General features: G+C 37.9%; 1 protein-coding gene across 4 annotated transcripts in view; it reads right to left on the reverse strand.

Moving 5' to 3' along the window:
• The window catches only part of LOC114350764 (aminopeptidase N), a 39,280-nt gene that overhangs the window by 3,879 nt on the left and 11,612 nt on the right, over positions 1-23,789 (reverse strand). Inside the window, exons 1-12 of one of the 4 annotated variants that reach the window (XM_028301700.1) lie at positions 16,663-16,893; positions 15,675-15,766; positions 13,822-14,084; positions 12,577-12,771; positions 11,282-11,437; positions 9,183-9,322; positions 8,264-8,453; positions 4,466-4,616; positions 3,725-3,936; positions 3,116-3,299; positions 2,283-2,484; positions 589-863 (exon numbers count right to left, since the gene is read on the reverse strand). In XM_028301700.1, the coding sequence (XP_028157501.1) occupies positions 589-863; positions 2,283-2,484; positions 3,116-3,299; positions 3,725-3,936; positions 4,466-4,616; positions 8,264-8,453; positions 9,183-9,322; positions 11,282-11,437; positions 12,577-12,771; positions 13,822-14,084; positions 15,675-15,743 (2,037 nt within the window). In that variant the 5' untranslated portion in view covers positions 15,744-15,766; positions 16,663-16,893. Of the gene's footprint in view, positions 1-588; positions 864-2,282; positions 2,485-3,115; positions 3,300-3,724; positions 3,937-4,465; positions 4,617-8,263; positions 8,454-9,182; positions 9,323-11,281; positions 11,438-12,576; positions 12,772-13,821; positions 14,085-15,674; positions 15,767-16,662; positions 16,894-23,789 lie in introns of those variants that run through there. The other 3 variants (XM_028301709.1, XM_028301692.1, XM_028301683.1) reach the window with 3 other exon arrangements.

A 23,789-nucleotide genomic window follows, 5' to 3' on the forward strand; every position in this document is an offset into this window, starting at 1 on the left:
TCACTTTGGGCCCACCTATGGGATCAATTAGACCAATTTTTATGGTTATAAAACCAAATAATGATCTCACGTGTCCTCTTTAACAGATGGATAACGATTAATCTCAACTTAACAGTTTTATAACCATAAAAGTTGGCTCTAGCGTAACTACCTATTTTTTTAAGAAGTGACTCTGCTGGATCCTTCTAAAGACACATTTTTGGGGTAGAAACCTTTCCTTTATTGAAATGAAGGTTAGAACTAGGCTTTTAAATGGTGCCAATATTGGTGGGAAGTGGGGATTCGTACGTTTTAAAATGCTTGTCGCGGGAGGTGCGATTTATTTGATGTCGAGTGTATTATTATGCCTCCCCCAATACTTTCCATGTTGCCCGGTTGGTAGCAGCCTGCGTCCAGCGCCTTCCTGCTACCTTTATGAGATATATTTAGATTTTATGCTAGGTAAAAATAGTGTAAAAAGAGCTAGATATAACTAGACTAGAGAAGGGTGTTTCCCTAAAGGGAGCGAGGTATCTTGAAGTTACTCCCAATGCTTCTCTTTTACTCTGTAATGTGATCGAAAAATCACTCAAAAATAAATCTTCTTACCTGGAACTTGCTATGGATACATTCACAGATGTGTCTTCCAATGTGATCGATCATTGTAAACACTGGGTCCCATACCAGATGGTTCCTTTCATTCTTCAAGAACAGGGTCATATTGAAGGCAGTAGCGAAGGACAGTTCTCCGGCATACGCCAGGTTCCACGCATCGTGTAGGATCTTCGCCCTGGTTAGCTCAGGGATCAGGTGGCGCTTCTCGCCTTGCAGGAATTGGGAGAGGAGGTTCCAGTTTTCGTGGTCGTAGTTTACAGGATATGGAGCTAAAAAGTGTTACTTAAATTATAATGTAACTGATCTCGAAACTGGTAAATTAACTAGACAAACCTCTTATCTGTTAAAACTAAAACAGCTCTATAGCACTGTTCCATAAAGAAATATTGTCTCTTTTGTGTTTTCACCACACGAAGAGAATTGACAGAATTTGGGCTAAAAGTTTGCTGCTATTTACACTCTAAAGAGCTAATAAAAATGCAAAACAAGACAATGCTCTATCAAACAAATCCTACATTTCAGATGACTTGAGAAGCTAACATGAAAGTAACAAACCTAGAACCAGGTCGAGTTAACTGCGCACCTCGCTAGAAACAGTAGCGGCGTAAGGGGGGGGGCGGTGGGGGCGGTCCGCCCCGGGTGCCAAGCATCAGGGGGTGACAAAGTCACGCAGATTAGTACTCATTGACGCATCTGCATGGCAAGGACGGTCGTGATGTCATGACAGGGGGGGTGCCATTCTTGGGTGCCTTAGGCTTTAATTTATATTNAGTAGCGGCGTAAGGGGGGGGGCGGTGGGGGCGGTCCGCCCCGGGTGCCAAGCATCAGGGGGTGACAAAGTCACGCAGATTAGTACTCATTGACGCATCTGCATGGCAAGGACGGTCGTGATGTCATGACAGGGGGGGTGCCATTCTTGGGTGCCTTAGGCTTTAATTTATATTATGATGGGGGGGGGGGTGCCGCCCCGGGTGCCAACCTATGCTACGCCGCCACTGGCTAGAAAGCGACTCTTCCTCGCACTCACCCGCACGTCTCCCCGCGTTCGTACCAGAGCGTCGATGTGACGTAACGGCCGCCAGGTACGCAGTTAACTCAACCGGCTTGTTACATTTAAGGAAGTAATATCACAGAATAATAACAAGTACTACGTACAGAAGTTTTACTTAGCGAAGGTATTTAAAAAAATGTATGCTCAATGTCATTAACAATATGGTGTGATTTAGCCTGTCTCAAGAGTCAAGCACCATTTTGTTGACAAACGTCAGTGATCGGCACTGCGCCGAAGCTATAGGGCTGACTTTGGTAAAATGATGTGACGTGAGATGCCAAACTGCGGAAAATGGCGGAGGAAATACATGATTTACCATGAATTATCATGAATAATATTAACTACTTATTTACCTCTCAGTGTCTTGAGGCAACTTAAAAAAGTACATTCTGTTTTTATTATTATTTAGGCAGTTAAACACTGCACAGTATTTAGTACACCATTTTCTTTATTTTCTTCCATCATACACAAGAATACGCGTGCGTGAGTCAATGTTCGTTCGTATGTGAGACCTTGTCGAATAGTATCCTGTAGGTGGGCCATCGTGCGTGTTTTGTTTTCGATGTAAACTCGCGGAGATGAACAGGCCTGGTAATATACACTACAAGTTTTTGAATATTAGCAAAAAAACAATTACCAATCTCCTCTGGATTGATGATGATGAACTGGTCCTTATCAGGCATGTCGTTCAAGGTCAGCTCCTTTCTGTCCCGCATCCAGACAGCGGGGGTAGCATTGCTGAAGTCTAGTTTGTCCCCGCGAGCGACGACGATCGGCGCCCACCATGACATGCGACTTGCGTCGGGCACGTCGTGGGGACGTTCGCGGAGGTATACTTTCTAGAGTTGAAGACGAAAGACGACGGAAGATAAGTAAAAGACTTTGACGTAAATAAATATAGTATTGAAAAAATAACCCTACCCAACCCGAAAAGGGTCATTCTAGTGCTCAAATAAAAAAACTTGGGACTAACCTTTTTTTTATGTGACAGGAGGCAATCGAGCAGACGGATCACCTGATGGTAAGTGATTACCGTCGCCCATAGACACATCGACAACTTATAAACTTCTGAAAAATTATAACGCGGTCTCTACTTGGGTTCGATAACCGCACAATACAAACATTGTATACAAGATAATCCCCTTGTAACTATGTGTATTTTGGGTGCTTTCTATGTGTGTAATTTATTATGTAGACATGTAAATAGGTACCTACTCAGATAAGTTTCGTAACTGTTACACATTAATGTACTTATTTTAGCTACTTAGGCTGAGTTGCACCACCTAACTTTGACCGTAACTTTAACGGTAACCGGTGTTTTTTATATGGACTTTGACAGATTTTTGACGTTTGTCAAAGTTAAAGTAAGATGGCGCAACCCAGCCTTAGACTACTGCACAATTTTCTAAATCTACTTGTATTGACTAGTATAAAAATAGTAATCAATGCGATATCTTTATGAGCCATTACCTGTGTCAAAGTAACCGCCTTGCTGTCGTACTTTCTCTCCGCATTAATAACCGGCAGCCGATCCTTCTCTATCCAGCTGTTGGCGATCGTCTTAATGTTGGAGTCCTTAGGAATCCTGCCGTCGGCGACGGCCGCGGCATTCAGCGCGTTCCAGATGTCGTCCCCGGAGAATGTTTTGAATTTCCTAAAATAATTCCAGTAACGTGGAATATGGGCAAGGCATGCCTGAACGAAAATAGCTTTCATAGGAATTAGCGTGGGAAATGGGAAAGACTGTTAATTGATTAATACGGATGATTGTTTATTACGTTATAGGTAAGGAAGTTATGGTAATTATTTTACAGTGGAAATAAATTGCTGCAATTGCAAATTGCACTTATACAGTGCCAAGATCTGACCCAACTTTTTTATATTCTTCTATTTTTCAAACTTTTATTTAAAATACTGATTACACTGACGATCTGCTATGCCTAAACCCTTTCTATAACTTGTACTACTAAATAAATTTTTGAAATTGAAATCTAACGTAAACCGTCTTGAATATACCTACTAAAATAAAATCTATCAACGTACATTCTAAGTAATTAGATAATTTAGTGCACCTCTTACCTAGACTCAATGAACGTCCTCAATCCCTTCTTGAAGGTCTCCCCTCCAAGGGTGAAGTTGAACATTCGGAAGAGCAGCTCGATCTTGGTGCAAGCAGTCTCTTGCTTCATACCCGTGATACGAGAGTGGGGATAGCGCTTGCTAAACTCGTAGTATAGGGAGTAGAGCACCGTCATGGGCCATTTGCCTTCCATCTCCGAGCCGTTGTTTATCTGAATGAAATTAAATTAAAAAAATACAATCATTTTCTCAACTCTCCGGCTATACCTTGACCTCAATGCAGTATCCTAAGGTTGAACATCCCCCCATCTACTCATATGCATGACACCAAACTCAAGCAAGACAATCTAACGTATCTTCTTCAATAATTTTCGCTAAATACACAAAAATCTTTCAAGCATTATTTATGAAAAAAGGCGAATTTTTCAGTGTCATATTTGAGTCTCATAACGAATACTATAGGACTACCATCCATGTCAAACATCATTACATCAACATAAAGAGTGTAATATCTTGTAGCTAATTTACAAAAGATTGCAATAAAAATGTAGAGACTGACGTTTGTTATATGTCAAATGACTATAATGTACGAGCGGCAGAATTGATAGAAATGATACGAGAGTACACGCCGTGGCGGTTGATTGTGCACTGATTTGATGGCATGAAAAGTGAAACAATTAGGGTGAAAATGCTGATGGCGCGGAATGTACTATACCTCTTGCATCAGTCTCTTTTACTTACCTTAAAAGCAGTCTCAGCAGCGAGGTAGCCCACCAGAGCTTTGTTTAGATGAGCGTCGGACCACCAGGCCGGGGTGGCCAGCGCGCCGAGCCACTGGTACGTCACTTCTTGGGCTAGCGGCAGGTAGCCTTTACCGCTCAGGTCGCTCTCCCTGGGTACATTTGATTGATACTAATTTACCAAGCATAGATACTAATCAAGCAGATTTATTTAACCAACTTCAAAAAAAGAGGAGGGGCTACACGTTTGAGTGGCACCTGTGCTAGCGACAGGTAGCCTTTACTGCTTAAGTCACTCTCCCTGGATAAATTAGATTAATACTAATTTAAGCAGAATAGACACTAAATCGGCAAGACCTGTGCGCTTACCATGAGTTTACGTTAGGTGTGCTCGCTAGCGACTGCGTAAAAAAATGACATTAATTGTATGACATATTGTGCAGCGACCCTAGTGGCTACTTTCAAGAAACAAAATCTTCATAGAGATTTTTGACGTACTCGCTAGCGAACACACCTAACGTAAACTCATGGTAGGTACACTGGAGCGAGATCAAACGCGAAGCTCAAGACCGAACGCGATGGAGGACTGTTGTGGACGCCCTCTGCCCCATCTAGGGGACATAGGACCTTAAGTCAAGTAAGTCAAGACACTAGATCAAACAGATTCATTTAGATTTTAGATTATTTTACCGACTTCAAAAAAGGAGGATGTGCTACACGCTTGAGTGGCACCTGTGCTAGCGCGGTACATTTGATTGATACTAATTTAACAATTGCATAGACACAAGAACAGATTAATTTCGATTATTTAACCGACTTCAAAAAAAGAAGGAGGTACTACATTCCATTGTATGAGTGTTTTAATAGTCTTAAAAAGGTTCTTAATATCTAATAGTAAAACTTACATACTGCAATTTACTCGTAAAGTTTTATTGCAATGCTTTATGAAAGTCAAGAATATGCAAATTTATATTACCAACTGCACACAAAACTATGCTAATGTAAACGATTGTGTATTTCGTTTTAGCTACAAAGAGATTATTTGAAAGCATGTGGCGAGGAAAAATTAAACCAAACAGTTATTAAAACTTTTATATCGTCGTGAAAAACATTCTGCCTTTGTGAAAATTCAGTCGGAGTGGAGGAAAAGAAAAAAGATGTCGACACAAGCGAGAAGCTTCGTTTTAACTACTGAGGATTTTCCTTGACTGTGAATAATTCTTAATATAATAGTAAATTATATCCATGTATGAAAGAAGATTTTATACCCATTTTATCATAGAAAATTGAGTTTCGGAGTTATAAAGATCGAGAATATTATATTGATTATCTTTTAAACTCTTATTCTTGTCTCAGAGTCTCCGAGGAATACTTTAAATATTCATTGTAGTTATCTAGTGTTTTAAAAATACACAAATCAACTAACAAATAAATCAGTCAACAAAGTACGCGGTAACACACACAGTGCCATCTATCGTGTAGATATTTCACAAAACACTGCCCTCTGCCCTCTTTAACTTCGCAGTAATGTTCTGTTGAAATAACAGATGGTGCTGTGCGTACTTACATCGCGATTGCATTTGAATTTTCTCTATCAAGTAATACCTTGGATTTACGTTGCATATTCTAATTTCTGTAAGCTGTTGCTTGACAACATAATTTTTGGAAGAGTTCGCATTTATACATTGAATGGTATAACTGCGAACTTTATTTCGGCAATATCACAAAAGCTTCATATTTTCTGCCTAATCTTAGTTAATTATCTTACACAATATGTTACCAATGGGATAAGCAGTTGAACATTTAACTGGTTTATTTTAGTTTTTCAAGTTAAAATATTTAGTTGATGACGCATAGAACTCTATTTTTAATACATATATGATTGCTATTTTGTGGTTATTTAATCCCACCAAAACATTTTCATGCAAAATGTTACCAAGACGAATCATAATATGGCTCCACACTGTGAAAATGTTATCAGATGTCATGTAGAGAAAATTGATCGAATATTAGGAGTTCGTGTTCAATTGTTGCTGTATTTCCACTTAACTTTATACATATGTCTGGCTTTGTTTTCTATTTCCATTAAATTTACGAACATAAAGGAATAGTTTTATTATCGTTTTGTATTAGCTTCGTGCTATCAGCCTAATATAGGGGTACTGCCAACCTTGTCTATTATCCAGCAAGCGTTAGGGCACACTATCGGCGAGCCTTGAACTCTCCTACATTTTACATAGATAAGTTCTAACTTCACTGATAATAGTGTTGTCCAACTAACGATAGTTTTCTACCGTTAAGTGTCTAGTTCTAAAATTAGAGTTTTGTAAATGTGAGAAAATGGGCTGTTGATGATTGTCGAAAACTTAGATTGGACTATTTTGCACAAATGGGTGTTGAGATTACTCATACTTTAATTTTAATTTATTTTTAAGATTTTTAAGCTACATGTGTCAAACAAGGCTTTATGTTTCTATAATAAAGATAAATAAATAAAATTAAATTGGAAGAGAATTGAATGTTATTTGAAAAAAAATATATAATCGATATTTGACTATCTAACATTACTGAAACGATAAGCCTAGTCTTACGAATTACAAAGGTCGAGACGAGAATTATTAGACGGAAAAAATTGCTAGTTAATGTGATCTGATAGATAGAAAATACAAAAGTGACTTTACGCTGAAGGCAGGAATAAAATTGAAATGTTGAAGTAGTTGTTTTTCTTCTGCTTTCAGTGGGGAAAAATGGCGTTGAATTCATTTTTCTGCGAAGTTAATACTATTGGAGGTTTTTCAAAGAAATTATTGCAGCGTGGGATGTTTATCCACAAGGTGGACCGACAACCTCGTAAATGTAGCAGGAAAACGAAGAAGAATCTAGATGCCGGGCGCTATCAACCGGTCAATATGGAAACTATTGGCCTATGTTCAGCAGTGGACATCCTGTGACTGATTGATGAAGATGTGGTGCATGTATCACGTTTTAATTGGTTTCGCCTATAGATGATAGATAACTTCTATGTGTAGAATACTTACTTGAACACAATCAGTTGTCAGCCGGCTTTACGCCCTTTTAGTTGGGTAAGGCCACTATGTCCACTAGCCCAAGACTGGCAATCTGGTCGAAGACATACCTTCTTTAACGCCTTCTAGAGTTTGCAGGTATTCTCAAGTACTTACTTGAACACAATCAGCCCCCAGTTGTCAGCTGGCTTCACGCCCTGGTAGTTGGGTAAGGCTACTATGGCCAGCTTTCTCAACGGCAATGGGAACCGCCAGAGGCTGGCGATCTCGCCGAAAACCAGAGACACTTTCTCGTTGACATCTTCTAGAGCTTGCTGGTATTCTAGACGATCCCACCACTCCCAACGCTGTTCAAGTACTTACTTGAACACAATCAGTCCCCAGTTGTCAGCTGGCTTCACGCCCTGGTAGTTGGGTAAGGCTACTATGTCCAGCTGTTTCAGTGGCAGTGGGACCCGCCAGAGGCTGGCGAACTCACCGAAAACCAGAGACACTTTCTCGTTGACATCTTCTAGCGCTTGCTGGTACTCCGAACGGCTCTACCATTGGCAACGCTGTTCCAGTACTTACTTGAACACAATCAGTCCCCAGTTGTCAGCTGGCTTCACGCCTTGGTAGTTGGGTAAGGCCACTATGTCCAGCTGTTTCAGTGGCAGTGGGACCCGCCAGAGGCTGGCGAACTCGCCGAAAACCAGAGACACTTTCTCACATCTTCTAGAGCTTGCTGGTATTCTAGACGACCCCACCACTCCCAACGCTGTTCAAGTACTTACTTGAACACAATCAGTCCCCAGTTGTCAGCTGGCTTCACGCCCTGGTAGTTGGGTAAGGCCACTATGTCCAGCTGTTTCAGTGGCAGTGGGACCCGCCAGAGGCTGGCGATCTCGCCGAAGACCAGAGACACCTTCTCGTTAACGCCTTCTAGAGCTTGCAGGTATTCTGGACGACCCCACACGCGGATTTCTAAAAGATAGCAGTTCGTTAAATTTTTGCTCTTTGCTGTTGTATTTTCTATGGTTTAATTCCTTATGTTTAGAGTAATAACTAATAAGCTTTAATACTATATTCATAACCAGCAAGGATGTGTGGTCACCTTGGTGGCCACTTAATTCAGGTTCAGATTTATTGCAAGGTATTTTAGATGATTAAAATGCTACAGAGTAGGTAAGGTACAAGGGAAAGGTAACTGATTTTTTCTTTTTCTGAACTTACTGCTCAAAAGGTTTTGAGGGTTAAACACGACACAAAACATACCTATTTGTTGGTAATTCAGTAATTGTCCTTATCAGTCTCTAATCTTATTTATACCGGTCAAACAACAGCAGGCCCAATAATACTAGGTCGTATCCCAGAAAATTGTAGAAACGTACGACCATCTCGCAAGTGTAAGACGAAGTCTGCCGCGAATGGTCTGAGAAATGAAGGCATTTGTCAAAGCGCCTATTCCCGAGGAATGCTTTTGTTGAACTGCTAAATTAAACTTAATGGACTTTTAGAGATTAATATTTCACTGTTAGTATCATGGACTCCAAATTCCATTCTCTCTAGTACGCTTATACCACGTCATAAAGTTGTTTAATTTAGGAGTTAATTACCTACTTGTCTAGATCAGTAGTTGTATCTGGAAACTTCTACGTACAAACGTGTTCAAACCTTATTTTACCCATATTATGTATTTTACCCTTGACTTACCCAAGTCATTTCCATAATCGTCCTTATAATGGGTGACATTGCCAAGTTGCTTGAGGTCTGCGATGACCAGGCCGAGCGTGAAGGTGGACATAGGAGGCGTTCTCTCAAAGTGATCCCATACCGCATTTGGCTCGCCGGTTCTAGATACAAAAGTATAAATAAAGTACTATCGCTTGCAGACGATCCTTAATTTCGATTTCCTCCTAAGTTGATCTGAAATATTTCGTTGTGGGTCTAATGATAGTAAACAAACTGGGACAAACTTGACCTGGCCCAACCAGAAGACATGCACCGATGGCACGATAATAATATCATAATAGAAGGTATTACTATGCCGATGTGGACGAGATATGAGAACATACCCATTAGCATACTCGTATCATACTCGTACTGTAGAGTTTTGTAGCAAAATTGCACTCATAACGACTCTAAAATACCTTATATTGTTAAGTTTTATAACAGTCGAGGTTTTTGTCTATACCAAAATTTTTGTACATTTCAAAACTAGCTTCTGCCTCATCTGCGCGGATTTCAGTATGTTACCTACGAAAACATTTCAAAATGAGTTTTCCATAATATCGCTTACATGTGAAGTTATGGGTCCCTCATTATAAACTTTCATGCCCTATTTCATGCGAGTCCTGCTAAAATTCATCGACATTTGTTTGGTGGTTTAGGGATGTAAGCTTTACCTATCGACCGTCAAATTTTCATATTTCCTAATATAAATGAAATTATTCAGCCCCACTAATAATAACAGTTTTAACTCCCAAGTCCCACTTAAAAGTAGAGTCATAAATTTTAATTCTTGAATCTGAATAATACACTTTTGTTCACAAAACCTTTCAGTTGACTTTCATAAGACTTAAGTCTCTATTGAATAGCTAGGTCAATTTAATTTAACCAATAAATCACAAGTAACAACTTCACTAAGTACCTGCCGAAGGAACATAATTCCTTGCCCTTTATTTAGCTTATAAATTGAAGTGAAGTATCACTTTTGTTAATTAATGAAAATCAACAAGGACTTTCTGAGGCCCGTAAGACCTCTGATATTTGTTTAGAAAATCTATTTGATTTACGAAAACTGATAGGCACTCGTCTCAAAATGAAAGAGAAGAACCTTAAAACGTCTAAGAAAATTATAGAAAAATGAGATTTTCATTTTTTCTATTCTCTTGTTTTCCACCCCAATTGACATCCTAAAAACATTACCCTTCCACCCTACTACAGTCGGGTAAACAATTATCCAGGGCCTCGTGCCAAGGACTTAAAAATCTTTTCTCGTTCCTCGCCACCAAAAGCATTATTGTCACGCAGACTCCGTAACGTGATTCGACCACTGAGCAAGTTACTTTATAAAATGTAAAAAAAAAACTTTTAGTGAAAAACAACCGCCTAGGCCGAGAATTCTCGGGAGACTTCAAGTAATTACGTTACAGAAAAGAGGGCGAGGAGATTCCGTGCTTACAAATAGGCGTTGTGGGCTGTTTGTCGAATAGCCCAAGGAATGTTTGATAGCACATCTCTTGTCATAAAATAGTTTTAAATATTTTGTTGATAGTGAATCAAAAAGTCTCCCAAAAATAAGTGACAACGTTTTTATGTAATTTGTTTTGCCACTTCGTCAGTAGAGCCATCTTACCACCATACTCGGATTGATAAAGGGTCATAGAAGCCTTCAAACATAGTCCGAGTAGAGTCCAGCTTAAGGTACAAGCCAACCTTGATGTCAGATATTAACAAGCCATCCAATGTTCTGGGTAAAAGGAGCTGTTCCCACCTCTGCAACTCCTGTGTAGCTAGCCAGAATCTAGTGCTTGATTGCCAATAAAAACCCAAGCACTGATGACCAAGTTTGACCCATCCAAGGGAAAGCTGAACTATCATTGGGCTTGCAACGAAATTAAGGGAATTAAATGCTTAGGGATAATAAAGGTAGCAGGAAGGCGCTGAATGCAGGACGTTGCCAATCGGTCATGGAAATCATTGGGGTAGACATTTATGTTCAGCAGTGGACGTCTTATGACTTAAGTAACGATGATGTTGAAAAAAAAATGCTTAGGATTTCCAGTCCAAACTAAGAGAAGTCTACTCACATGTCCTCTGTCCTAGCCACAGGCATATTGCTCAGGGCGATCATAGTCCTCGGCCGGACCACGCTCAGGTCGAACGGCGTCTTGTACCCTGGCTCGTCGAAGCAGGGGAACATTCTCCTGGCGTTGTTGGGACGCAGCTGCGTTGCCGCCACCATCCTACAAAATGTATTACTTTTATTAAAAGGTATTTAAAGTATCTTACTCGTATTTATCTTGTAGGTTAGCTACACCAACTGAGTTATCTTAGATCCTAAACATTTCGATCCACCGGAGAATCGAACACAGAACTAAAGACACATTCAAAAATCATTTTCGAAGTCTTTTCTTGATAAAATCGTATCGTACTAAGTTTATTTAAGAAATAATCTTAATCTGCTCTTTTTACTTGAATGATAAAATGACTTATAGAAAAAGGTAATCGGATGAAAAGAGGCTTACCTAAGATTCGTATTATGTTGGTCATTATTAACGAACGATAAGGGTAGTATTTAGCGTTGAAATAAATCGTAAGCCTATGACATGCTCAGTTCATAAATCTCTCCCAGCCCATTACAAAAAGATAAAGAGCCTCGAATTTTATTGCCGAGAAAATGTAGGTAAGGGTTTTTACCTTTGAATTGGTATAGCTATAAGTTTCTAGGGGCTTGAGCAATCCCAAGCATTTCAACCCTACTCTGCGAAAATATTTCGCATTACGTAATTTCGGCTCTACCTGTCTCATTCACTCGCCTTAGGTCCGTAAGGAAAAGCGAGATATAGAGCTAATAATGCGGATATAGTATAGCAGAATTGGACCCCTAGAAGAATTCAAGATTCGAACTACATTTTTGTTGAGTGAATTCGTATTGCCTCGTAAAATATTCAGGGGATTCCCGATTCCTCTACCACCACAGAATATTTAAAATAGTAAGCGATTCCCGATAATTTTACGGTATGTACTACATACAATTAAAGTACCTACTGAGATTATAGATTTTATTTTATTACAGGTTTTATAATGTTACTGATATGAAGATTTGAGGGAAGGCTTTTTTTCAGCAATGGAAGTCTACGGGACTTACGCTGAAATTAATAATGATTGATGTAGGGAGAGTATCAGTACTTAGTTGAGGATATTACTTTTAATTACCACTTACAATTTTTAATCCAGTTAGTGCGAGAAAAAATACGGGTTTTACCCAAGTCAGACATACATATTTTAGATGATAATAAAAATTTTATGGTATTTACTCATTAAGTCCATTTATTCTTTTTAGCTCTTGCCACTCTTGGACAATGGATGCTTCTATGCTTACCTCTCAACCTCCTGTTCCGTGGTGTACGTAGTCTTGAAGAACGCCTCAGTGGACCCAGTCTCCAGGTTCCCATTGAAGCTGATGAGAAGATGGCCTATAGACGACGCCGGCACCGACTTCTCTAAGTATATCGTCAGTAATGGCTTCTTCAGGTCTGGTACCACTTTCCTGACTGAAATCTTCTGGAGGTCCCTGCTGTAGATCAACATAGGTAAGAATGAGTACAAGACCACTATAATAGTATCAAATCACAGAGTACCTAGTTGTTAAGGCTGATTTGCACCACTTAACCGTAACTGTAACGATAACCGGTGCTTTTTTATGGACTTTGTTAGATTTTTGACGTTTGTTAAAGTTAAAGTAAGATGGTGCAGCCCAGCCTAAATGTTCTAACATCAGTAAGTTACTTCTATAGCATTTTACAATTACTCATAGCCATTACAAAATGGAGTACCTAATAAGTTTGCCGTTAATTAAAAATAGCGATGTGTTTGAATAGAGTCATAACAGCAACATTTAATACCGTCCTATTTTAGATGGTAGGGTAGAACCAACCCTAATATTGAAACCCAAAATACAGCTATATGTATTTTAAATACCCAATGTCGCATTTTCAAAATGCCAAAATGTATTGTTTCATTTCTTAATAGGTACAGTTACAGTCCATAGAATATTTAGGAAAAATACAGCTGTAAATCACTTTCATCAATACGAACAACAAAATTAAGCTGCAAAAACACGACGTTGTGTGAATAATAATGAACCGATCAAATTCACGGAAACACCAGGCTCGAGTGAGGTAATAAAGTGAAATATTTTTAATTCTGAAAACCGTTTTTCATCTAGCTAAACTCGAAGCGGGTCGAATCGTTGACTCATTCCGTCGAGATTGTTCACGTTGTTCGAATAATCCAATTCATACTGCTTTGGAGCCACCTTATCGGGTACTTATAATTAGAAGTCGTACGCATTCCTTTGTATTTCATTTGGATTTAAATTGTAATTATTTTGAAAGAAAATGAAGCTTTTAGCAGATGCAGTGCAGTAAAGGTTTGACATGTTTTACATACATAAATAGAGGTCACATGAATCATAAGATACCTCACTAATCTAGTCATACCCTTAGACAAATTACGTGTTATGTATCGGGATTTATTTTTACAATAGTTTTTATGTCATTCATCATTATGTACACACGTGAGTGTAATTTTCTTATACACATAAGAATCAGTCTAAATTACTTACGAATTAGCTGGAATATGAGCCTTAACTTCAGTTTCAGTGATTTCTAAATCGTGTCCACTGTGAATGTTGATTTCGTCTGAATCCTTCAGCCAGGTGATGTTGATGCTGACGTGGCCCTTGAACAGGCCATCTTCTAGGTACGGTTCGAGCTCTAAGCGGTAGCCAGTTGGCATCACAGTCTTTTCCAGACGTGTTTCCATGGTCAGGCCATGGTTGTTGTTTAGGTCGATGCTTCTCGCTCTGATGATGTGGTTTGCTGACACCTGGGAATAAACATTGGAAAATACAATTTCATTTCCAAACAGCGTTGTTATCTGTTGTCAATAAACTGAGTCAGAGTTATGTTGATAGCTATACATGTCGTCCACGAAAATCATGGCCGTATGGCTAACTTTATCATACAGGCAGGGGCTACACTCTACTGTTGTATGGTTGCATCCTATATAGATTAAAATAGCTGTTGTTTCGCAACCACATGTATAGTCTGATGTACAGTTAGCACACATAACAACGCTGATAATAAACATAAGACTCCTCTCCCGACCCTCCTTCAGTTCTAGATCGACTTATTATGACGTCACGGCCTGTCAAGCCGCAGCCATTTGTTAAAGATTAGGATGTGATCGTCAATTGTCACGTAACCTTGAAAGCTGATAAAATTCTAGGGCTGTTTAATCTAGTATGATCTGCCGCAATCGACTTGTCCAACCACAGTTAAGATATGAGATTTAAAAGACTTCCTAAGTACTAATAATTCTCACATATTGAAGGTGCACTTTCCTGCTTAGGGTTTTTCCAACCTAGCACTATAAAAAAGATTGATACGGCTACATGTTTATAAAAACAAACTACCTTTGTTATGACGGCAGCATTGACATTGCGATAGCAATTGAAATAGTACAACGTTGTACCCCAACACGGCAAATGTTGCTCTACATTTATTTTGTTAGGGCGCAATAGTTGTTAATGACCATTTTGATGTTTATAATGAGCATAGTTATCGTCTTTAAATAATGTAATTTGTCTTAATTCTTTGATACAAAATTACATCCAAATTTTCAGCAAAATGTGAATCCTAAATGTAAAAAGCGCTTATTGAGTTATTCTTTGGAAGGTAACTACCATTTATGTACTGCGTATGTTTCAAAAACCCTATTGTGGTACCTATTGTGCCCCAAATAGCCCATTGCCTCAAAATAAGTGCCTCCATTAAATGACGCTGAGATCCGGTGGCACTCCAGATAGGGTTGCCTCGTTAAGGTATTTTGTAGAAAAATGGATGAAAAGTGACACCCATTAGATGAAAGATTCGTCCTTGCAAAGGGCGAACTAAAGCGACGTTGAACGAAAAAACTTTTACTTAAGGACAAGAGTAAGGAAGACTGATGAACTGAGAAACCACGTTAGTGGTAGATGCCGGTTAGCAATGAATTGAAAAAGGAGAACTCATTGCATAACTTATTTCTGTTGCTAGCAATAGAAACTAACTCTACCTCTGCCCTCTTACTCTTACTATCTGACTTTACTTTGTAACTTTAATGAGCCACGAATATAAACTAATAAAAAGTCATTAGTCGTACATCGTACTTGAAAAAAGCATGCAAAAACAGTGGAATACAAGCAATGATAATGTATCACAAAAAAATAATTTCAACAAAAGACCGTGGGTATCCTCCTACTCCACCTGGAAAACTTAATATGATGCAAAGCTCTAGGGATTGTCAATCCTATCTTTGTGGCAAATAAACAATGAAACGGCGAGGTGAAATGACAATCCATTTTGCCCTTTTTTTAGAGATTTAAAATACTGAAAAGTGGTAAAAATCCCATGGACAGCCCTAGGGATAACAAACCTTATCCGGCGGCAGGCAGTGCGCCACACAGAGGCACAGGCCCGCGGTCACGACGCCCCACACAAACATCCTGTCCTCAGCGCTCCTTTGATCTGCACAAACGCGTCACGGTTTATTTACATTCGTCTTTTCATAAAAACCATAGGAAAAAACGGCACAATCTCATTCTGAAAACCTAAAAGAGCCTTTTATTTTTTTGTCAATTTGTTATAAAAAAATCGAAGGTTTGTAAAAATAGTTGAGCGGGAATACCCGCTAAAGAAACAAAAACAGCACACATGTTTACAGGAATGGTTACGGACCAAATTAAATATGAAATAGATATTACTAGTTCAGGTAACTAACATGTTTTACGAGAATATAATTACACATTATCTTTGCTAATGTGATACCTAAGTAAACATTGTTGTCTACTTATCTGAGAGTGATATTCGATTTTGTGAGATCTCATAATGATAGCTCTACTGCTATTGATTCTCAGGTGATAAATGCAATAATGATAGGTAATAAGTAGTAGCGTTGTTTAAATCAGTCTTATAAAAACAAGCTCAGTATGTTTAGGTGCGCATGTAGCAATAGGTATTAACACCTTTGTACCACGTGGAATGTAAATAATGACCTATTCTATAGATGTATGATTAGCACGGCAAAAATCGCACTGTTTTTGTAGCTGTAAAAACATTTGCAGAACTGTAGATTTGTAGGGGTGAAAGTTAACAATGGGGATATCCTATTTTAGGAAAACTCTGACAATTCGATTTTTCAGTCAAATCAACTTATCCCGGTAACATCTCACGCTTAAATTGATTAGTTTCAATAATGATTACGTTGGAGACCTGCAGAGTTGCAAGAGTGAAATTAACAATAGAAAAATCCCATTTCAGGAAAATCTCATCAATTCCGAAGATGATTGACAACAGTTAAGTGCAGGAAAACCTGCCTATAATGCGGGAAATATAAATATTGTGCAAAATAAGACGAAACTCACCTGCAGATGTCCGCCTGACGCGAACTTGAGAGAGACTGGGAGCGCGCGCGCAAAGGACCCCTCTCAATTGCCAGGATATGCCTCGTTTGCAATGACGACACTCCGATTGTGTTCCCTCGTTAATAGTATTTACTAGTGGGCACGACGATTTCGGAGGCACTGGTTAGGGAACAATAAATAGGTACCTATGCGAAATAACTTCTGTGAACTCAGAACTAGGTCTTCTGAAGGTCGTTTGGGCGGAATGATGTCATTTATATCAGCCAACACTCGTCCTGAAAAACAATATAGCTCTGGGGATCTGGGATTGCTTTCTGATGTGACCTGTTGTTATCAAGTTACAAAATTAAATTATGATTGTTACACAGATATATTGATGACGAACCAGACAACTAGAAGATCAGATTACTTCAAATCTCGCAGCATTTGGATCTCATAGGGAAGATACAACTAGAGTCATACCTATCTGACCTACAAGTCATAATTATAACTTTTAGACTAGTAGAATATAAATGAAATTTAAAAAAAATCATTTTTCGTAGCTACGATGATACGAACCAGGTCTTAACTTTATTTAAGTCAGCTTAGGAGATCTAACTATATTAGGTAACCTATTTCGTCGTCATCATTTTGCTCATGACACAATGCACTACAGGACATAAGTAAACTTCCTCAAAAAGTCAATTTAAAATTTTAAGCAGAAAGAAAAATATCATAAAATATAAAAACATAGCTTTCATAAACACGTGCAGTGAAACCCTTCGTCATTCCAATGGCCCATAAACACACGTCATAATAATGCAAAACAACACCCAATAAATGCCAATCCAATACGAAAACGGAATAAAACCGTATCGTAGCTCGTTTTATTGTCCAATAAGCCAACCCGCGCATATAACATACTCGTAACTATGTCATATAGCATGTAACGTATGTCTGCCACATCTGGCCGAGTCGTGAAACAAATCACTCATTACAGATTTATCTTGCTTTATTATCCTTTTTATGATCTACATTCGCTTACCTTATTCATTTTTAATTGGACAGTAACTTGAACTTTAATTGAGTAGTTTGACTAAAATACGTAATATACACAGCTAGGTATAATCTGGGCTTCTCGAGTAGGCCTATTTCGTAAGTATAGATACGTAAGTGTACGGTCTTAAGTAGGTGTACAGCTGGTTCCTGAGAATCTTGAAGGTTCTATTCTATGGCTATATCAATAAATCTGAGTTCAATCACCGTATTATTTTATACGCATTTTTCCTAAAGAAAACCTAAACCCTACTTAGCTGTTCACAACAGAAAAGAGTTAGCGAAACGCTTTGTTCGAGCTAGTGGGATGTCGATAACATAAGGATGGCACTTTCGAGCGTCTAGTTCCGCCGAGGTGAAAGATTCTCTTTTTTTCAGTAATAGATCTGATAATTACTACGAGTTTCAGGATGTCAATATTACTCACACACTGAAATAAGTATTTCCTGGAATGGAATAAGGTTTATTTCCCCAAAATTGTGGTCATCAGATAAGAAAATCCAGTATAAAGTTAATCCCAAAATTAGTGTCCATGCAAAATTATGCCCATTGCCCATATCATTTTAATTATATTTGCTGACCGCTTTTTCCAGCAATTTTAATTTGATTAGCAGCTATAAAACAATAAAGCGCACTTATGTTTATGATGCTCTAATCATGGTGTGCCTGATGATATCACTTTGTTTCCTTTCTTACTCATTATCATTAGAGATGTGCTCACTAGTAATGACCAGTATAATGAACTTGACCTCAGAGGAATGACGCATTAGTTAAAAATCGGTTCTCTTCAAGGTCAGCCCCTGGTAGGGTTGCCATCCGCCTAGTGTTTCCCGAACTGTTCCCGCTGTAAACGGTCATACGGGAAGGAATTTTCGGTATCCAAGAATTGGGATAATCTTTTGGTAAATTTGGATGAAAAGACTAACTGAAAATGATCATGAATAGTCTTAAGATAAGTTGCATGTAACACAATTTGTAAATAAATAAAACTAGTATATTTTCAGTATTGGTAGCCCTATCTGGATAATGTTTACTACAAATGGAAGCTAAAGTTGACAATTTAATACCAAGGTGAAGGCAATTTCTAACGCGTTAAGTGTAATATTACAAAACGGAGATAATTCTCATAATGATATGCACTGAAATTGCAATACTGCTATTTTGTACGTAGTCGAAGGTTTCTTTTAATGTCTGACTAATAAAGACTTGGATGGAAAATCATTTGAACTATTCGAATCGATAAGTACCTGCCTACCTACTATGAATTTCGGTATCCTTCCGTTTGGCCAAATTACTTTTCGCCAAATGTCACTTCGCAAACAACTTATCGCCAAAGTTTCATTTCCCAAATGAACTTTTAGCAACTGTACTTTTCGCAACTAATTCATTTGGTCAAATTATCATTTGGCCAAATTTTACTTGGCAAATGTTTATATAGCAAATGTTTTATGTTGCCAAANGTGCGCCGTACAGCCTCGACCTAAGCCCTAATGATTTCTATACTTTCCCTTAAATAAAGAATAAATTGCGTGGTCAGAGATTTTCATCACCTGAAGAAGCTGTGGAAGCCTACAAAACGGCCATTTTGGAGACCCAAACTTCCGAATGCAATGGTTGCTTCAATGATTGGTTTCGTGTATGGAAAAATGTGTCAATATTCGCGGAGAATACTTTAAAAAGCAATAAATACATTTTTAAATAGTAATGTTGTTTCACTTCCTTGATTCCCGAAATTTTCAGTGCCGCCCTCGTAGGTACATACCTACTCCTATTTGTTGATAAAGCCGCGCGCAGAAGCCAGTCAAAAACTATTTTTATTTCGGAAAAAAATAACTACATCGATCACCAAATCCAAGACATCTTTATTATTAATTTGAATGAAGTATGTAATTCATTTATCCACCTAAATTGAAAATGTGTAATGTCATGGGACGAAAATTTAAATTACACAATACATCAACTTTTTATCTCTTCATTTATCGAGAAGGCCAATAATACCTAAGAGATGAGTGAGTGGAGAGATTTATGTTTTCTTTCAACTCCGAAATCGCGTACTAAACGCGGGTCTAATGTGTTTTCAGTTGTAAAACATCGCAAGAATGTGTCGTAATTGAAATAACTATTTAATATACTACATTTTTATGCTATACTATGTGAAAATTGGTAGATACCAGAATAATATTGACGGGATTGCTACCCTGTACCTTAATTACGAGCCTCCATGAAAGTTTAAAAAATATATGGTAGATATCAGTTACGTAGAGCGTAGATACGCATCTCCTTATGTCATCTATGTGTCATGATAATCATTAATTTATGGAAGTAACAGAAAATTTGTCAGGAGGAGACACTAACCCAAAGGTGTCGACGTCGGACGCGGATTCGAGATTCCAAAAGCGCTAGTTCAAGTATTGTAGTGAACCCACTTCTAATACAAGCACATCCTTAGCTCTTGGAGGGCATAGCACCGCCAAACGAATTTTTTCTGCTTAACCCGAAGATAAACTGGTTGAGAATGTTTAAGTTAAAAACGTTAAGCTTGCCTTATGTTCAAATTTAAATAAATTAAAATAGATTAATACAAATCAATCACTTACTACTTAAATACGTCGCTTGCCATATTGAATTGTTGTGCCATATTGAATTGTTGATATTTACCTGTAACAAAAAATAAAGGTTTACACGTGTGTACTATGAAATATATTGAAATCACAGCTGAAACGAGGCAAATTAACATAATATATGCGAGGCGAATTGCAGTGTACGTTTCGAGGAATATAAATATTATATGCTGTTTTAGACAGCTCCATTATGCGCAACAATGCCAACAATGTAAGGTCATATTGCAAAATACACTTTTCTTTTGAAGCAATCTTACTGAAAAACATTAATACGATGTAGACTAAGCCAAACTCAAGTTCTAATAATATCACTGTTTTATTAACTGAAACGTTTTTTTTGTCTTTTCATCATATTTTACAGACTTTTTTTTATAAAATGCGAAACGGATTCCAGCAAACAACACTTTCCCAAAATATGAAAAAAAAAACATGTTCATATTAAAATATACAACAAAAAATGTACATTAACAGCCTTGACGAATTTCGTGCACGCTCGAAAAGAAATATGAGGCTAATTAAAAAAAAATGCCAGTTTAATGCTGATTTATTTGGATCACAAACATATCATACTATTTCACATCAAATATATCAAATCTTTCTTCTAACTGTTCTCACATTTATAAAAAAAACCATACACGCACTATCTTGCATTTACTTAACTTAAAAAATATATGGATTAATTAAATTGATAAATCATCTTGTTAGTTTCATGATTCCTGAGTAAAGTCATGCGTGCAATAAAATTTAGTGCAGACATTGCGTGTTGGACATCCATCCATTATGGATTGGCCGAAAATGTAAACACAACATTTAGTGCTTTCGTGCTTAATCATTATACATTCGCTATTTGTATATTTTGTAGATATTTAACTGGTTGATTTACTGGCTAAAAATATTTTAACTATGTTTACTGGTACTTATTAAGTCAATTTTATATTATTTTTCTTTTCAGGACACATAATGGGAAAAAATATAGCAAATCATTGATTTTTTTGTTTGCGTTTATTTTGAGTCCGACTTCACATTCACAGAAGGTTACTCTTACGCTGTTACATTCATATAATTCCGCTGTCAACTGTATTACATACAGCGGAAACAGCGCTATTCCAATTTAAGCCCTACGCTGATACACACAAGGTCTATAGCACAGGATTAGCTGGGAATCCGTCAGACTGACAGTTTGACAGGCACGAAGAGAGTTTCCAAGTTTCTGCTGAATAATATAATGTGTGCTAAGTATATCTCGACCCGATGTCCTCCATGAAAATAAAAATAACTACAGTTTCTGGGTCGAATTTCACGTGGAAAACATTTTATATTTGTATTATGTAATAAAATATGGTTACACTTAAAGTTAGGTTTGTTTTCACACCATTTTGCCTATTATTATTTCATGCAACAACCCTAAACTATTTCAAATTTCGTTTAAAATAAATTTAAAAAGTGACATATTTCAAAATAGCTACAGTTAACCACGGGTGGAAATTAAAGGTATTATAAATAAATAAGCGATTTCCAAAAACGATACCTAATGTAAGAACTATTTTTGAAAACTCTTTTGGCAAATGTCAAGTTTAACTGGTAACTCTATGTGTGTTATAGAATGTTGTTTGTTTTCCTAACAATAAAATAAAATAAAAATAAAATATATTTGCATGCAAATAGCACCGATGTGCCATGCTTCGACGAAGAATGCATGCTGCGGTTTAATAAACGATTTATAGGTATATCAACTTCTTGAAAACTGAATGTTAATTTGTTATTGTACATATATTAATAAAACTCGTAATAATTGTACATACAAGGCACCCTTACTGCCAGACTGTATATCAAAACACAGCTCAAATACAAAGGCACCCTTACTGCCAGACTGTATACCAAAACACAGCTCAAATAACTTGCAGCTAGAATGCTTTGGGTGACCCGATGACTGTATAGTTTTTTTTATGATCTCTACTTAGATCCGTCTTTATCAACAATCCCTATAGTCAAGCAATATCATAGCAACAACACGAACTATTTTAAGTCCCACGTGGGAATCGAATTCAAGACATCCAGATTGAGAGAGTCTAACTCTAACCACTCGACCACGGTAAACGGTAACCTACCTACTTTAGAAAGCGTTTTGCAAAGTAAAAATTGAGATTAAGCTATCGTAAAACCACACATGAAATTGCGATAACGTTTATCGGTTTTATAATGCAAAACAACGTTACGCAAATAATATTATGTAATCAAGAACAATCTGAGGAAACAAAAGGTTACTTCCATGATTTTTTATAAATTATCATCATCAGTTTATGAAGTCTCCATTGCAGGACAAGACCCTCCCTAATTCATTATCATCATCATCATCTCAGCCATAGGACATCCACTGCTGAACACAGGCCTCCCCCAATGCTTTCCATGCTGCCCGGTTGGTAGCGGCCTGCGACCAGCGCCTTCCTGCTACCTTTATGATGTCGTCGGTCCACCTTGTGGGTGGATGCCCACGCTGTGTTTTCTGGTACGCGGCCTCCACTCCAGAACCTTGCTGCCCCATCTGCCGGCCGTCAGTTCTGCGTACTATGTGCCCTGCCCATTGCCACTTCAACTTGCTAATCCGTCGGGCTATTTCAGCGACTTTAGTTCGTTTTCTCTAATTTACCAGAGGCAAATGAAGGATTTGGCCTGCACCCCCCACTCCACGCGTTGGGCAGACTGGTTGGTTTATAAAATAAAGCCAATTAAATTCCAAGAAACGGAAAAGCGCTGAAAGTCAAAATTCGTTGACACCATGGTAACCAGTAATTCCAAGAAAATCTTTTTGTAATGAACACTTCAATTTAAGCCCTTATTAAGTCTTCAATGAGCTGTTAAATTGTATTATCTACTCGTATAGACCTTGAATACCTAATTGTTTTTATGTTTCAATAGGAATTTTGCTGTAGTTTATAGTTAAAATGATATCACGAATAGTTCATTTAGGTCAAAATTATTCCATTTACTTCTAACTAAAAGCTGATGTTTTTCAATTTTTCCAATTTGCACAAATCTCTGATTAGGAACGTGATCAGCGCCGAAGACGGTGTTCGTTAGTGTCGCGTTTCGACGGAATATATCGAGTAATCGATACAGGCGCCTCGGGCGACACGGTGTAGCGGTTTATTTGCGAGCGGTGCGTTACGAGTGCTTTGAGAATTGGGGCGAATTTAATGAGTTTGGTAGAATCGTAGATGTAAGGAATTTTTTTTTTGCAATATATTTTTAAGAATGTATTAAAAGTTTAAAACCATTATTATTATAAACATAGGTAGACCTCATAATGGTAGCAGGAAAGCGCTGGATGCAGGCCGCTACCAATCGGCCAATCTGAGGGCCTAGTGTGAGTTTACACTAGTGAGCGCGTTAATTTTTTTTTATGAAAATTTTAGTACTTGAAAGTTTCCGCTAGGGGCGCTGTACAATCCGTCATACATTTAATGTAATTTT

Source organism: Ostrinia furnacalis, unplaced genomic scaffold (genome assembly GCF_004193835.3).
Source record: "Ostrinia furnacalis isolate ACB-3 unplaced genomic scaffold, ASM419383v2 OfSCF0076, whole genome shotgun sequence".
NCBI lineage: Eukaryota > Metazoa > Arthropoda > Insecta > Lepidoptera > Crambidae > Ostrinia > Ostrinia furnacalis.